At 45.8% G+C, this 15,493-nt stretch overlaps 2 protein-coding genes across 7 annotated transcripts in view; both read right to left on the reverse strand.

Annotated features, from left to right (window-relative positions):
* Nucleotides 1-56: 56 nt before the first annotated feature.
* On the reverse strand, nucleotides 57-7,688 carry LOC310833121 (transmembrane protein 17B-like). The gene is made up of 4 exons (XM_083715466.1): nucleotides 7,363-7,688; nucleotides 4,915-5,018; nucleotides 3,917-4,030; nucleotides 57-2,047 (listed from the first exon to the last, which is right to left on the reverse strand). The coding sequence occupies exons 1-4, from the start codon at nucleotides 7,478-7,480 to the stop codon at nucleotides 1,727-1,729; spliced, it is 657 nt and encodes a 218-aa protein (XP_083571592.1). The 5' UTR covers nucleotides 7,481-7,688; the 3' UTR covers nucleotides 57-1,726.
* Nucleotides 7,689-11,797: 4,109 nt separating this feature from the next.
* Nucleotides 11,798-15,493, reverse strand: part of AIFM3 (AIF family member 3) — a 52,382-nt gene continuing 48,686 nt past the window's right edge. For 3 of the 6 annotated variants that reach the window (XM_083717235.1, XM_083717234.1, XM_083717238.1), the window contains 2 exons: nucleotides 15,283-15,303; nucleotides 11,798-14,231 (listed from right to left, as the gene is read on the reverse strand). In XM_083717235.1, the coding sequence (XP_083573361.1) occupies nucleotides 14,192-14,231; nucleotides 15,283-15,303 (61 nt within the window). In that variant the 3' untranslated portion in view covers nucleotides 11,798-14,191. The remainder of the gene's footprint in view (nucleotides 14,232-15,282; nucleotides 15,304-15,493) is intronic. The other 3 variants (XM_083717237.1, XM_083717236.1, XM_083717239.1) reach the window with 1 other exon arrangement.

Consider the following 15,493-nt stretch of genomic DNA (forward strand, 5'->3'; position numbering starts at 1 on the left):
ATCAGCCCAGGGCTGTGCTGTCTGAGGTTGATGGGAATTGTAGTCCAAAACAGCAACACAGAGGTAGAAAGCCCCAGGGCAGCCTTTCCCAAATAGATGCCTTGCAGAGGTTTTGGACTACAATTCCCAGCAACCCTGGGAGTTGTAGTTTGGGGAGGGCTGGTATAAATGGTCTCAGATACCAGGGTGGGGGAAGCCCATCAACCCCACCCCTCTCTCTTCCTCTCTCAGATATAGAGATTCCACTTGGAATAATTCTCAGCCACACTTCTGTTGAGGGAATCAAAACCTCCCCACATCAGCCACATCAGTTTATTTTCCTTCTTCTGCCTAAAGATCACTTTTAGATGAAACCTTCTTTTTTCACCCTTTGCTACGGGACTTGCAGGTTTTCTTTACTTACTTGGGGAACTTGTGCATTTTCTTGGCGTTTATTTAAATTTATAGCCCACCACACCTCCCTGAAAAGGTGCTCAGCGTACATACGATGAGAAGGTCCCTGCACTGCAGCGGGTTGGACTAGATGACCCTCGGCGCCCTTTCCCATTCTATGATTCTGTAAGGGTCTCTCTCTCTCTTTCTCTGACTGTAAACTGTGTATTGGGGCACGTGACAACAGGTGCTCCATCAAGTACTCAGGTCCCAGGTCAATTAATAAAATTAATTTATTATTATCACCATCGTCAGTTTATTAATCACCTTCTACACAATCCTCTCAAGGCGATGTACAATAATAAAAACAGTTTAAAACTCACACAAACACACACACACACACATTCCCAGAGTGGTTTAGCAATCAATCCCTCTTCCTAAGGAACTCTGGGAATTGCAGCTCCGGGAGGGGGGGGAGGGGCTTGCCTCATAACTCTCAGCACCCTTAACAAACAAACACATCCCAGGATACCTTGGTGGAAGTATCAAACAGCTTCAAATGTAGCCATGCTTTGCAAAGGCCGGGATAAAGAGGAGCATCTTTGATATGCAATCAATCATGTGCAATGATGATGCCCGACGCAGCACTGTAAGGAGGGAGTTCCACATCTTTAGGGTTTGCCTGCATATTTATTTCTTATTTAATTTGAAATATACTCAAGAGTCGAGTGTGGATTTCATGCTCTTTATTCAGATCATAGTAGTGAGGAATGCCAGTTCCCCCAAAATGTCTGCTTTATATACATTATTTACACAATGGGCCCCATGTGATTGGCTGATTCCGGGATTCTCCTGTAGGCCAATCAGGTTGCGGATTCACTTCCACCTGGAGCTGGATTGGGTGGCTCCTGCGGACCAATCAGACTGCTGCATTCTGGATCCTATTGTTCTAGGACCAATCAGACTGCTGCATTCTGGATCCTATTGTTCTAGGACCAATCAGACTGCTGCATTCTAAATCCTATTGTTCTAGGGCCAATCAGACTGCTGCATTTTGGATCCTTTTCAACTCAGTAAATAACATAATTATTGCATTTATATCTCACCTTTTTCTCCAAGGAGCTCCAGGCAGCATACACAGCCTTCCCCCATCTCAGTTCAGTCCCTACAACAACCCTGTGAGGCTCTCAGGTTGGCCTGAGAGACAGTGCCTCGCCCGGGGTCGCCCAGTGAGCTTCGGATGGCCGAGTGAGGATTTGAACTCTGGTCTCTCAGATGTTACTCAACAACAAAACACTGGCCCTCAGTGAGGACCACCGCCTCAAAGGGAAGACGCCCCCCGCCCGTCACTCATTTAGCGCCCCTGTGCAGAAAGCAGGGTGGAGTCAGGGCTGACGGACAGCCGAGGCCCCTGCTGGCTGCCCCTCGCACTCGGGCCCAGCCCGCCGGGCCCCTCCTCGAATTGCTTCAGGTAGAACTGCCTGGCTAGCTGCCTGGTCATCCCCTTGAGAGCAAAGACAGCCGCCGTAATCTCGGAGGCAAGGAAGAGGAGGAGGACCAGGTGGACAGCCGTCTCCAGCGGCAGGCGGATGATGTGCTCGTCAGTCAGGATGAACAGCAAGACGGGCGTCTCAATCAGGAAGGAGAGAAGGACGAAGCCGGCCAGTTCCGGGACCTGCGGGAGCCAAGGAACAGAGGAAGCTGCCTTGTACCCATCCATCCAGCTCAGTATTGCCTACACCAGACTTCCTCAAACTCGGCCCTCCAGATGTCTCAATCATAGCTGTCAACTTACAGATTCGAAAATAAGGGACCAGCAGCCTCGAAAATAAGGGCTCAGCAGCCAAAATAAGGGATTTTCAGAGCACAGGTATGTTTGACTTCTGAGCCCCTACGAGCCAAAGGCAGAAAGCCCAGCCAGCCGCCAAACGAAGCCTCAAGCGGTGGTTTCCACAGCGCAGCAACCCAGCAAAGGGGATGCAGCAAGGAAAACCACCGTCACCTCTCCGCTGGGAAGCGCTGAGCAAAGGCGAGTCCCCAGGCAACGTGGCCGATTTGATCGGCACAAGGCATGCAAGCTCCACCCCCCAGTCGTTTTTAGACTCCTTATTGGGTGAGCAACGCAGCCAAGCAACACAGTTGGAGCCTCCCTGGCAGGGAGGGAGGGAGAGGAGCTGCTTCCTTTGAAACCCGGGAAATTAAGGGACATCATCAATAAGGGACAGCAGCGGGACACGGCGCTGGGATAAGGGACTTTCCCGCCAAATAAGGGACGGTTGACAGCTATGGTCTCAATTCTTATATTGACTTCAGTTCCTTCTTATAATTTCTTAAAACTCTGTTTAATATTATTCTTGTTATTCTTTGCAAACTTTAGCAACCCTGCACTTTGTTTGAATTCCTTCACCTTACAACCTGTGATTTGAAACACTCTGTATCAGTCTTTAACATCCGCAGTCAGGAGCGCTTCAGCCCTGTTTTTTAGTTTCTGCCTGTTTTTGAGTATGTTTGAAACTTAGATTATCTCATATTCCTTTGTAAGTTTTTCTTAAAACCATTTTTGTAAAATCAGGAATGCGTTTCAGCCCTGCTCTTGAGTTTGCTGGAAATCATTGAAAACCATTTAAGGTTTATAATGTTTTCTTAAATAGAGCTATGTTTAAAACTTGTCACTGAGGTTTTTATACCTTTTTTGTAAACTCAAGGAAGCGTCTCAGCCCTGCTCTTGAGTTTGTTTGATATCGCTGAAAATCATTTAAGGTGTAAAATTCTTTATTTCCTTCTGAGGAAACTGATTAGTTCAGTGAAAAGAGTTTTGTAGCCGGCATCTCGTTAAGTCTTTGTTTAATTCTAGGTTATTTTCCCCCTTTTTATTTTTGTTATTCAATTCTTTAGTTGATTACCTCTCGTTTCAGGGATTTTCACGGCAATTCTTTTGTTTTGTGTAATGGTCTACACTGACTGGCAACGGCTATGCTGGGTTCTAGATAGGGGAAATTCTAGCCCTACCTGGAGAGAGTTCAAGGCCACATCCCAGCAAGGCAAAACACATTGAAGGAGGGTGCGAAGAAAAGAACAGGGGCAAGAGAAATTGATGAACTATGCAGAGCTGGCTAAACTAACATATAAACTGCGAGATAAGGACAACTGTGACTTCAAAGAAGAATGGGAACTTTTTACAAATTATTTAAAATGAATTGGACTCCTTGGCAGGTTTTGAATAAACATACACAAATTTATTGATTGTTAACATAGCAGATAGATAATATAAGGATTTCTACAATTTCACAGTATGCATTTGTGTTGAAAAATCAGAGAGAGGAGCGGAGGGAAGTCTGGGGGGAGGGCTTGATGGGGAGGGGGAAAATAATGAATATGATCTGATATTTTGATATGTTGAAATTGTTAATAAAAAAAAACTTTAAAAAGAAGGAGGAGGAGGATGTAAAGAAGAGAGGAGAGTGGCCTGGAGAAAATCCTGGGGGCCAGGCAAAGAGGTCTGGAGGGCCACACTTGTTTCGTCATCCCTGCCTTGAGGCCTTACCTTCTCCTGCAGATTTCCGATAAACCCCAGGTAGAGCCGCAGGCCTTCGGCTGAGATGATCATCAGGTATGCACTGACCAGCAGGAACTGATAGTAAGTGGGCAGTAGGCTATACTGAAAGGAGGGTAGAAAGCGAGAGAACTAGGTGAAAAGAACAGTCCTGTTCCATCTAACTTAGAAAGATGGGATTTTAGAGTTGGAAGGGGACCCTAGGGTCATCAGGTCCAACCCCCTGCAATGCAGGGAATCACAGCTAAAGAATGTTCAGCAGATAATAATAATAATAATAATAATAATAATAAATTTTATTTATATCCCGCCCTCCCCAGCCGAAGCCGGGCTCAGGGCGGCTAACAACAATAAAACAGTACAAAAGTACAGCACAAACAACACTCTAAAAGATGACACCCCCCCCCAAAAAAACACCTGACCCCAACAGCTTTGGGGTTTCAGGCTGGTCTGTCCCTCCCCACCTGGAGATGCCAGGAATTGAATCTGGGGTCTCCTCCTTCTACGTGTAAGGCAGATGTTCTTCAGCCAAACAACAGCTCAGGTTAATAATAATAATAATAATAATAATAATAATAATAATAATAATAAATTTATACCCAGCCACTCTGGGCAGCTTCCAACACAATATTAAAATACAGTAATGCATCAAACATTAAAAGCTTCCCTAAACATGGCTGCCTTCAGATGTCATCTAAAAGTCTGGTAGTTGTTGTTCTCTTTGACATCTGGTGGGAGGGCGTTCCACAGGGCGGGCGCCACTACCGAGAAGGCCCTCTGCCTGGTTCCCTGTAACTTGGCTTCTCACAGTGAGGGAATCACCAGAAGACCCTTGGTGCTGGACCTCAGTGTCCGGGTAGAATGATGGGGGTGGAGATGCTCCTTCAGGTATACTGGACCGAGGCCATTTAGGGCTTTAAAGGTCAGCACCAACACTTTGAATTGTGCTCGGAAACGTACAAAGAAAAGGGGGGGGGGACCCTGACTACCTTCAGTTCCAGCATGACCCCCTCCGACAGGCACCAGAACGGGGAGAAGAAGGCATTGAAGTACAGCATCATCTGTAACGGCAGACTGGAAAGCACCGTGTGGTCTGGAAAAGACGCCAAAAGTTTGCAGCAGCATCTCAGGGAGAAAACAGCCTCGTCTGGACTCGTTTTGCCAGTGGCGCTGTGTTTTTTCTCATTAGAGCTTTGGATAAGGCACCTTGCCAAGGGATTGCCCAAAGGTTGAATACAAGGTCGGCAGTTAATACAATTAAAAATGACTGTGAAACAACCAGAGGCTCTTGCATAGCTTTTAACTTGCCGAATTTATATCCCACCCCTATAAACGTCAACTTGGTTTGGATTACAGCTTCCCTACGAGACCACCTTGCCCCATGCATTCCCCACTCAACTGCTCTGATCTGCAGAACTAGCACTTTTACAGGTTTTTAAGTGATAACCGCACTTCGGAACTCCCTGCCGATTGACATCAAGTAGGCATATTCCCGGTACTCTTTTCGGAGCCTGCTAAAAACGTTTTGGTTTAGGCAAGCCTACCCAGACATGTAGAATGCTGACCTGTGTTTTACTCTGGGTTTTCACTTACTGTTGACTTATTATTGTTATTTTTGAATGTTTTAAACAGCTGCTTCTAACCAGTAATTTCATTCTTTTCGGAAACCGCTTTGAAGTGTTGTATATCAAGCGGTATATAGGAATTGTATTCAACTGAACTGAATCAAAACCAATTTATTAAATCATATTAATTGTTTTGATGAATTTGCTTTGAGCCAGTGTGGTGTAGTGGTTAAGAGCGGTAGTCTCGTAATCTGGTGAACCGGGTTCGCGTCTCCGCTCCTCCACATGCAGCTGCTGGGTGACCTGGGGCTAGACTTCTCTGACGTCTCTCAGCCCCACTCACCTCACAGAGTGTTTGTTGTGGGGGAGGAAGGGAAAGGAGATGGTTAGCCGCTTTGAGACTCCTGAAGGGGAGTGAAAGGCGGGATATCAAATCCAAACTCTTCTTCTTCTTCTTCTTCCTCTTCTTCTTCTTCTTCTTCTTCTTCTTCTTCTTCTTCTTCTTCTTGTGCTTTTGCTCTTTGCTTTCTTTTTTTCTTTCTTTTCTTAAAATCATTTTTATTTGATTATACAAATATAAAATTATAACAATACAACCATACACATACACATTTAAAGATTCCCCTGAATCTCTGGATTTCCCACCTTCCCTTCAGTGGGTCCTATTATTAAACCTTTTCTACTGCATCTTTTTCAATAGTCCATACTTTATATAACTCCATTTTCTCCCTAGTACTTGTTTCCTTACAAGTGTTGTTGCAATCCTGCTAATGTTTTCATCTGCTTACAGTGGTCTCCAAGATAAATTATAAAATTTCCTCCATTCTTTGTTAAAGTTTCCGGTCAGTTTTTGCCATTTCGGCATAGTCCAACAGTTTAATTTGCTTCTGCTCTTGGCTTTCATAATATGCTGTCTTGTTTTGCTGTTATAGCGATTGCAGTGTTTGTTGTTCTCAATGCTGTTGTGAGCCGCTTTGAGCTCAACATTTGTTGCTGGAAAAGCAGAACACATTCCTGAGATAGCTCAGCCAGTAGAGCATGAGACACTTAATGTCAGGGCTGTGGGTTCATGTTGGGCAAAAGATTCCTGCATGGGGGGGGGGGGACGGAGCTGGAATTAGATGGCCCTTGTGGTCCCATCCAACTCTTACGATTTTATTATTCCAAATATTAAATCAGATAAAATAAACTATAGAACCACAGAATGGTAGAATCATAAAATTGTAAATAGATGCTCTGCCACTGAGCTACAGCCATGGAGACCACCCCCTTGGGAAGGGTTTGCATTGGAATCCTTGTTTGCCCCAGTTCAATGTTAAGCAGGGGCCAGCAAACTTTTTTTAGCAGGGGGCCGGTCTACTGCCCCTCAGACCTTGTGGAGGGCCGGACCATAGCTGTCAACCTTCCCTTTTTTTGCGGGAAATTCCCTTATTCCAGCGCCATTTCCCGCTGCTTCCCACTGCTATCCCGGATTGTTAGATAGCCCTTGGACTGTCCCCGGGACCGGTGAGGCTGCTGATCCCTTATTTTCAAATCTGAAAGTTGACAGCTATGGGCCGGACTATATTTTGGAAAGAAAGAAAAATGAACGAATTCCTTTGCCCCACAAATAACCCAGAGATGCATTTTAAATAAAAGCACACATTCTACTCATGTGAAAACACCAGGCAGGCCCCACAAATAACCCAGAGATGCGATTTTTTTAAAAAGGACAGATTCTACTCATGTAAAAACACGCTGATTCCTGGACCGTCTGCGGGCCAGATTGAGAAGGCGATTGGGCCGCATCCGGCCCCCGGGCCTTAGTTTGCTTACCCATGGTTAAAAGCTTTCCCAAATCTTACTAAAGCCCACTCCTCAAATTCATCGTACCTGGGTGGTAGCTCTGTGCCAGACCGCAGTCGCCAGTCTTGTTGTTGATGAAGAGGGACCCGCTGAAAGTTGTCAGCCCCCTCCGCAGGTTGGGAGGCAACGGAGTCTGCAGGGCCATCACCCCCAATGCATGGGGGGGTCGCCCTCTGTTCCCCCACCCACCCTGCTGCTCTTGACCTGAATCAGGCAGCGCTAGGAAAGAAGATCTGCTAATTGCATTAGGAGGCTGGGCAGCACAGCTGTCACTCAGACATATGGCTGGTGGAGGTTAATCCGGCTGTGCTGGGAGGAGGGGAAAACCCAAAAGTTTCCTGGGTAAGGTTGTCACATCTTTCTTTGCCCCTTTTCTAGTGCATTTTTGGAGAGATGTTGCCAACTCCTATGCCTTTATGAGCACTTTCTGCCTATGGATCTTAGCAAGTGATGCAGAAGTCTCCCGGGCTGTTATTTATTTAATAACAACAATAACAGTAACAACAACAGTTTATTACTTATAACCCGCCCACCGGGCTGGGCCAACAAAACATTAAAAATACATTAAAAAGTCAGTCATTAAAAACTTCCCTAAACAGGGCTGCCTTCAGGTGTCTTTTAAAAGTCAGATACAGTGGTACCTCGGGTTAAGAACTTAATTTGTTCTGGAGGTCCATTCTTAACCTGAAACTGTTCTTAACCTGAGGTACCACTTTAGCTAATGGGGCCTCCCACTGCCGCTGCGCCGGGGTTGTGCAATTTCTGTTCTCATCCTGAAGCAAAGTTCTTAACCCGAGGTACTATTTCAGGGTTTGAGGAGTCTGTAACCTGAAGTGTCTGTAACCTGAAGCATCTGTAACCCGAGGTACAACTGTAGTTGTTTATTTCCTCGACCTTCCTCCCAAAGGAGCCCAAGTTTTCAACAACAATTAAAACATCTAAAAATTCCAACACAGATGTTGACAGGGAAGAGATCTCTACTGAAAAGCCTTGTTGGAAGAGGAATGCTTTCAAGCAGGCACTGAGAAGACAAAGGGGGCCTAATATTTATTGGAAGGGAATTTCAAAGGGTTGGTGCCACCACACTAAAGGCCCTGTTTCAGTGAGGAGAAAACCTCCTGATAAGATGTTGTCAGCAGGAGCCCCTCACTCGCAGATCGACTGGGTATATAAGGGCTGAGGTGATATTTCAGGTATCTTGGTCCTGAGCTGTACAGGCCTTTATAAACCAGAATCCAACCCCTTAGCCTGGTAGGTAATTGGTAGGGCTGGCTGGGGTTGTTGGTAGTTGTAGTTTAAGGTAGTTTAAGATGTAGTTTAAGGTGATCTTCTGCTTTAAATTTTAGTGTGCCAGATCCTCGGAGCAGGGAACTTCTGCAATGTGTAAAGCAAGGCCATGACAGAAGTAGATTGGGATCTCCTAATCTACTGGTCACTCTTGGGGGAATGTGCAATAATAACTTTTCAACAATAAACCTGACCCCCCCCCCAAAAGACTCTTTTCTTCTCCCAAATCAGGCTGCTGAGATGAAGAAAGCTTGAAACCAGGAATGTCTTTTTGAGTGATAGGACTCTGAACCCAGTTTTGGAACTGAAAACAAATTCCTGTGCTCAGTGCATGCTCAGAGGCACCCCATTCCTCCGTTCTGCCAGTATGCTGACATCCTCCCTCCAAACTGCTTGCCTTGCATATGACTCCAGTTGATAAGATTCCTGGACGCTAGCAAAACCAAAAACAAGTGGATTCTGGGACCCAGAAGTCTGCCCAGCCCAGCTGTAAACCTCTTGTGATGAAATTGTGGATCTCAACACCCAGAAAGCCTGCTCTGCTCTTGTGTCTTTAAGAATAGCTAGATCTGCAGCGATGAGCCCACGAAGATTTTCACAGCGCGGAGATAAACACAGCCAATCTGTTCCAGCTGCTGGTAAAGGGCAGATCCCGCAAATGTGAAGCTCTGCAGCACAGATTTTAACAGGGATCCAGGAGAAAAGGAATATGCTCTGGTTATCTCCCATTTGGGGTACACCAATGTGCTATATATGGGGCTAACTTTGAAGGTGACTCAGAAACCACACCTAATCCAGAATGCAGGCACCAGACTGGTGACTGGGAGTGGCCGCCGAGACCACATAACACCGGTCCTGAAAGATCTACATTGGGTCCCAGTATGTTTCTGAGCACAATTCAAAGTGTTGGTGCTGACCTATAAAGCCCTAAATCAGTGATTCTCAACCTGTGGGTCCCCAGATGTTGTTGGACTACAACTCCCATCATCCCTGAGCTCTGGCCTTGCTAGCTAGGGGTGGTGGGAGTTGTAGTTCAACATCTGGGGACCCACAGGTTGAGAAAGGCTGCCCTAAATGGCTTCAGTCCTGTAAACCTGAAGGAATGTCTCCACACCCACCGTTCAGCCCAGACACTGGGGTCCAGCTCCGAGGGCCTTCTGGAGGTTCCCTCTGCGAGATGTGAAGTTACAGGAACCAGGCAAAGGGCCTTCTCGGTAGTGGCACTCACCCTGTGGAATCACCTCCCAGCAGATAACCAATTTGCATGACTTTCCAAAGACATCTGAAGGTGGCTGTGAATAATAATAATAATAATAATTAATTAATTTATACCCCACCCATCTGGGTGGGTTTCCCCAGCCACCCTGGGCGGCTTCCAACAGAATACAGTGGTACCTCAGGTTACATACGCTTCAGGTTGCATACGCTTCAGGTTACAGACTCTGCTAACCCAGAAATAGTGCTTCAGGTTAAGAACTTTTCTTCAGGATGAGAACAGAAATCATGCTCCAGCAATGCGGCGGCAGCAGGAGGCCCCATTAGCTAAAGTGGTGCTTCAGGTTAAGAACGGTTTCAGGTTAAGAACGGACCTCTGGAATGAATTAAGTACTTAACCTGAGGTACCACTGTACTAAAAACACAATAAAACCTCAAACACTAAAAAATTCCCTAAATAGGGCTGCCTTCAGATGTCTTCTAAAAGTCAGATAGTTGTTTATCTGAAAGGAAGGAAGTCCTTCATGTGGGACAGAGTTAAACTGAGGAACTCGCTTCCTGCAATAGACAGTGATAGCCACCCGCTTGGATGACTTTAAGAGAGGATGGGACAAATTCTTTCGAGTATAAGGCTATCGATGGTTACTAAACATGATGGCTATGCTCTGCCTCCACACTTGGGGCAGCAATGCTTCTGAATTCCTGTTGCTGGAAACCACAGGAGGACTCGAATTTTGCTTGCCAGTTTTTCACAGATATCAGGCTGGCCAAAGTGAGAACAGGATGCTGGACCAGATAGGCCATGGGCCTGATCCAGCAGGACTCTTCTTACTTTCTTAATTGTACTGGATCAACCCAGTAGGGATAGGTGATTCAGTTTCAGTTTTTTTCTTAGTTTCCCAGGCTTGCATTCAGTTCACATTTCTGCATTCGGTTGCAACTTTTTTGCTAAAGAAAAAAAAGTTCTCAAGAAAATTAATCAGCACGTTACTGCACGTTTTCTTCTAATAAATACTTCTTTGCAAGCTTTTTTCTCTGATATAATGCATTTTTGCATTGTTGGTTTCACTAACGTATGCAACTTGTGGCATGCGTCCCCCTAGTACATGCATATTTGTGAACATTTCTGGGTTACCATCACCATCATCATTATTATATTTATTTATACCCAGCTTTTTCCCAGCTGAGGACTCCAGGCAGCTTACACAAATTAAAAGAACACAGATAAAATACAAAACGCTAAAAACATATCAATCATTAAAAATGGAATAAACCCTAATAGAATTAAAGCAATATTTTTAAAAATACTGGTAATAAAAACAGCACAGCCCCTTTCCTTTAAAAAAAACCCCAGGCATTTCCCCCCAGAGAATTGCTTCGCAAAAAATTCAGAGAGGTGCAACATTGGAAGATGTGTGCGTCATTTCACAAAGTGTTTCGGGAAGTGAGATTTATGTTCACATCGAAAAGCAAACTGAAGGGGGGGGAACCCCACACTCTCCCTATAGGAAATAATTCAGAAAGCTTTTCCCTGTCCTCCAGCATTAAATAACAGGGAAATACATTTGCCCTGCTTAAATCAGGCAGAATTTAAAGGCAGAAGAACAGGGCAAGTGAAAAGAAAGGTACCGTATTTTTTGCTCTATAAGACTCACTTTTTCCCTCCTAAAAAGTAAGGGGAAATGTGTGTGCATCTTATGGAGCAAATGCAGGCTGTGCAGCTATCCCAGAAGCCAGAACAGCAAGAGGGATTGCTGCTTTCACTGCGTAGTGATCCCTCTTGCTGTTCTGGCTTCTGAGATTCAGAATATTTTTTTTCTTGTTTTCCTCCTCCAAAAACTAGGTGCATCTTGTGGTTTGGTGCGTCTTATAGAGCAAAAAAATACGGTAGCAACCCTAGGAGGGGGCTATTTTTGGCCGAAGCATCCACACACAATCCAGAGCAGTTATCACAAAAGCCTTGTGGTTTAATACATGAGTTTATTAATAACCTAGGTGGGTGCGGGAAGAGGGCAAAACATGAGATGGCTAATTTATTTTGCATGACGTCCTGTGGCAAAGCGAGTGAAACGCAAGCGAATGTGGGCAGTTGAAACGCAGGGCGGGCAAAATCCAGTCAGCATTTCTTTTCACCCTTCAGAAAACACCCGCATGAACTCAACAGGTGCTTCCTGTTCCTCCAGCCCCACAGCGCCAGAAACAAAACAAAAAACACCCATCACAGTGGCAGAATTTCTGCCTGCAAGCAGTTCTAAAGCACCCCAGGCCTCTGTCAGGAAGGTGGAAGATGGAAGGCCTATGATTGGCAACCCTGCTAGTGGCGAGGAACATCGAAGTCTGGCAAGGGGCTAGTCCTGTTTGAGGAGGAGCTTCGGCTGCAACTTCACCTGGTGCTTGGGGAAAGAAATTTAGCATGTTCCAGCCACACGAAGAGAACCTGGAGTTTCAGGTTTCAAAGTGTTTCCACTTTGGTGTTGACACCCATGACGGCCCTCTCATTTCTGTTGTGACGTTCTCCTCCACCGCCCCTGAGTTGCAAGGAAATGGTGGCTGCTGGTTCCTAGAAAATACAGCCGATTGCCCTGAATTAGGAAATTGCATTCCAGGGGGCTGGGCTAAATGACTCTCAAGTTCCCTTCCAGCTGTACAATTCTAGGATTTGATGGGCTGGATTATTAGGAGGGGCAGCCTGCCTCTATCACCCTCGGATCCCCTTGTCCCCTGATGAGCAAGGTGATAACTCAGGGGTTTGTTTTGCCCATTGCAAAAAGAAAATCGACACCCCGTGCCAAGGAGAAGAGACAGTTCTGCATTCTGAATAAACCATGCCAGAGGAACACGTGCATTATTGCATTGCAGAATTTATTCTGGCGTACTAATTTGGAGGGTGACCAAGGCTGCTGACCCTTCCCCTCGCTTGCTCCTCCAACCTCTCTGACTTCTGGCACTCTTTCAAGCACATCTTGGCAATCCTTAGGGGCTAGAAACCTGGTTAAGGCAAAACAAAAGGAAAGAAAAGGTTGCAGTGATCTGGAAGCTGGGTCCTGTGCCTCTTCTGCATTCCGGAAGAACGGCAGAGAGCGGGCACAGCTAGGCTTGGCAAGAGAGGGCTTGCTGCAAGGGGAGGAAATGCGGGGGGGGGGACATGGATCCCACTAAGGATAGGTGAATCTGTCCATTTCAGTTCCTCATTTTCCAGTTTTGAGTGGAGTTTGCCATATCTCCACACCAGTCCACAAGTGGTTGTGTTGCTGTTCCTTAAGTCCTTGTGAAAATTTGCCAGCATTTTCACGCAACGTTCTATTATGCAATTTTGCTTCATGCATCCGGTTTTTGCAAAGATTCGTGTGTTTGGTTTTTGCAACACAATGCATTATTGTGTGTTATTTCCTCTAATATATATGCATGTTTATGCACAGTTATGGATTTCCGCGCTTGACCGGAGAACTGCATTGCAAAATTCAGAGAAGGGCAAATTTTGAAAGATGGCTGCGGTTCGGTTCACCTGCTGTTTTCAGAATGTGCAAATTGGGTACGTTCGCCTTGAAACATGAACTGAATCAGACACCCTCCCCCCCCCCCCCGATCCCTATGCAAAAGACCAACAGATCTTTGGCACAGCAGGCTTGGGCAAAGCTGTTCCAAAGGGAACATAGAAAGGTGAGCCAATCCTCCATATTAGTTTCCCTTTGATCGCTGCTCGCTCTCTCTCTCTCTCTCTCTCTCTCTCTCTCTCTCTCTCACACACACACACACACACACACACACACACACACACACACGTTTGTGGCTCGCATAAAGGAAGACGGCTTAACGGGCCTGCAGGAAGTGCCTCAAGGACGTGGTTCAAAAGAACCACAGCAGCAATGGAGTAGACTGGAAGGGCGGTTGGAATGTGGACGGCGAGCAGCGCAGCCAGCCACTGTGGGATGCGGCCAACACCAATCCGTGGAGATTTCTCCCTGTAGAAAGGGAAGCCTTTGAGGTCCACCAGCTCTCCACTCTGCTCCCAAGCAAGCATGTAGGTATGACCCACATTTTCCTCTCCCCCACCCCACCCCACGGCTCCTCTGACTTCACGGCACTTATCTGACTTGGCCCTAGATAGCCGTAGCAACTCAATGAACCCCTAAGTGGCCCCTTTTCCTTCCGGTTGCTCCAGGGAGAGGGTGTGTTTAAGCCACTCTGAGGCCACAGCAGTTGATCTCAGCATGAATGGGGCCCTTGGAAGGCGTAGGAAGAGAATGGTTATGGAAACAGTGCCAGGTTTGTCAAAGTCACTGGAGAAAGGTGTGTGGCATCTTGCCCTCTGGTGACTGCAGGGTCTGTAGGAAGCCAGTGATTTCTGGGGAGGTTAGGAGCCCTTTCCAGTTAGCCAGGACATGTCTCCAGTTCTACAGGAAAGACAAAACCAACAAACAAAACAGGATCATTGTAGGAATACTTCCTCAACTCCCAAACCAGCTGCACAAATCTTGGAGTGGAGGAAGGCAATGTTTGTGAAGCAGACTGAAAGCACAAAGAGCAAAGAATCATAGAAATAGACCTGTCGAGTTGGAAGGTGTGGGAAATTGCAGTCAAACATAACTATACACGAGCGCTAGTTAGTGCATGAAGGGGTTAAGACCATAGATTTCTGTTCCTAGACTTAGCTAGGTCATGACCCCTCTCCTCCATGAGGGAGGAAGTAAAGCTGTTTTCTCTTCCTTTCTCTCACTTCTCTTCCTGCCATGGACCAGAGCGAACATGTCTGAACTTGACAGCATATCTGAAACTATATTGTGTATTTTGTGCCCAAGAGTAACTTGGGTGCTGCATGGAACAATGCATGAATCAGACCTTTGGATTTAGTAAGTAAAGCTTTTAAACTTACTTAAGAGTGTGTGGTCTGTTCATTACTAGAGAGGTAGAGGGAGGGGCAAGAGTTTTAAGGCAGACGAATCAGGATAAGCAAAAGGGTTTAACAACCTATAATCCACATATGCTGCTGCTGCTGCTGCTGCTGCTGCAGAGTGTTTTTAAACTTCCTCTCCAGTGAAGGCGAGTCTACCACCTTCTGAAGTCATCCGTTTCATTGTCCAACGGCTCTTAGTGCCAGAAAGTTCCTACTAATGTATCACTGGATCAAATTCATCTATTTTATGAATTAAACCAAATAGTTTTAATTGAATCTTGAATGAACATGCACTTAATCCTTACCATTTTGAATTTTATTCTATCATTTTCCTCAGTGGGTCGTCCAAACTGCTGTTGTGAATAATCATTTTTATAGGGCATGGTAGGGGGCACTGGGGGGTGAGCTTGTGGAAGCAAGGGAGCAGCGACCCCCCCAAAAGTTTGAAAACCACTGATTTAAACAGATTAAAAAGCGAAAGTTGGGTTGGGGGAAGAGAACAACTCCCCCAAACTAGCAAGCTGAAGAGACACTGACTAAAATATACCTACTTGCCATAGCGGATGAAGAGCCTTAAATTGCAGCAGTAAAGAAAGAGAAAGAGAAAGAAAGTAAGAAAGGAGAGAAGACACTCAATATTTGCTACCAGAGGGACTGACCGGCTTCACAGCTCACACTCAGGACTACATATTCTTCCTCAGTTCTAAAAAATTTAAAGTCCTGCACAGAGCTAGTGCACTTCTCTGGCTTCCCGCTACAACC

The sequence above is a fragment of the Podarcis gaigeae genome, assembly GCF_964106915.1.
Source record: "Podarcis gaigeae genome assembly, chromosome: 16".
Lineage (NCBI taxonomy): Eukaryota > Metazoa > Chordata > Lepidosauria > Squamata > Lacertidae > Podarcis > Podarcis gaigeae.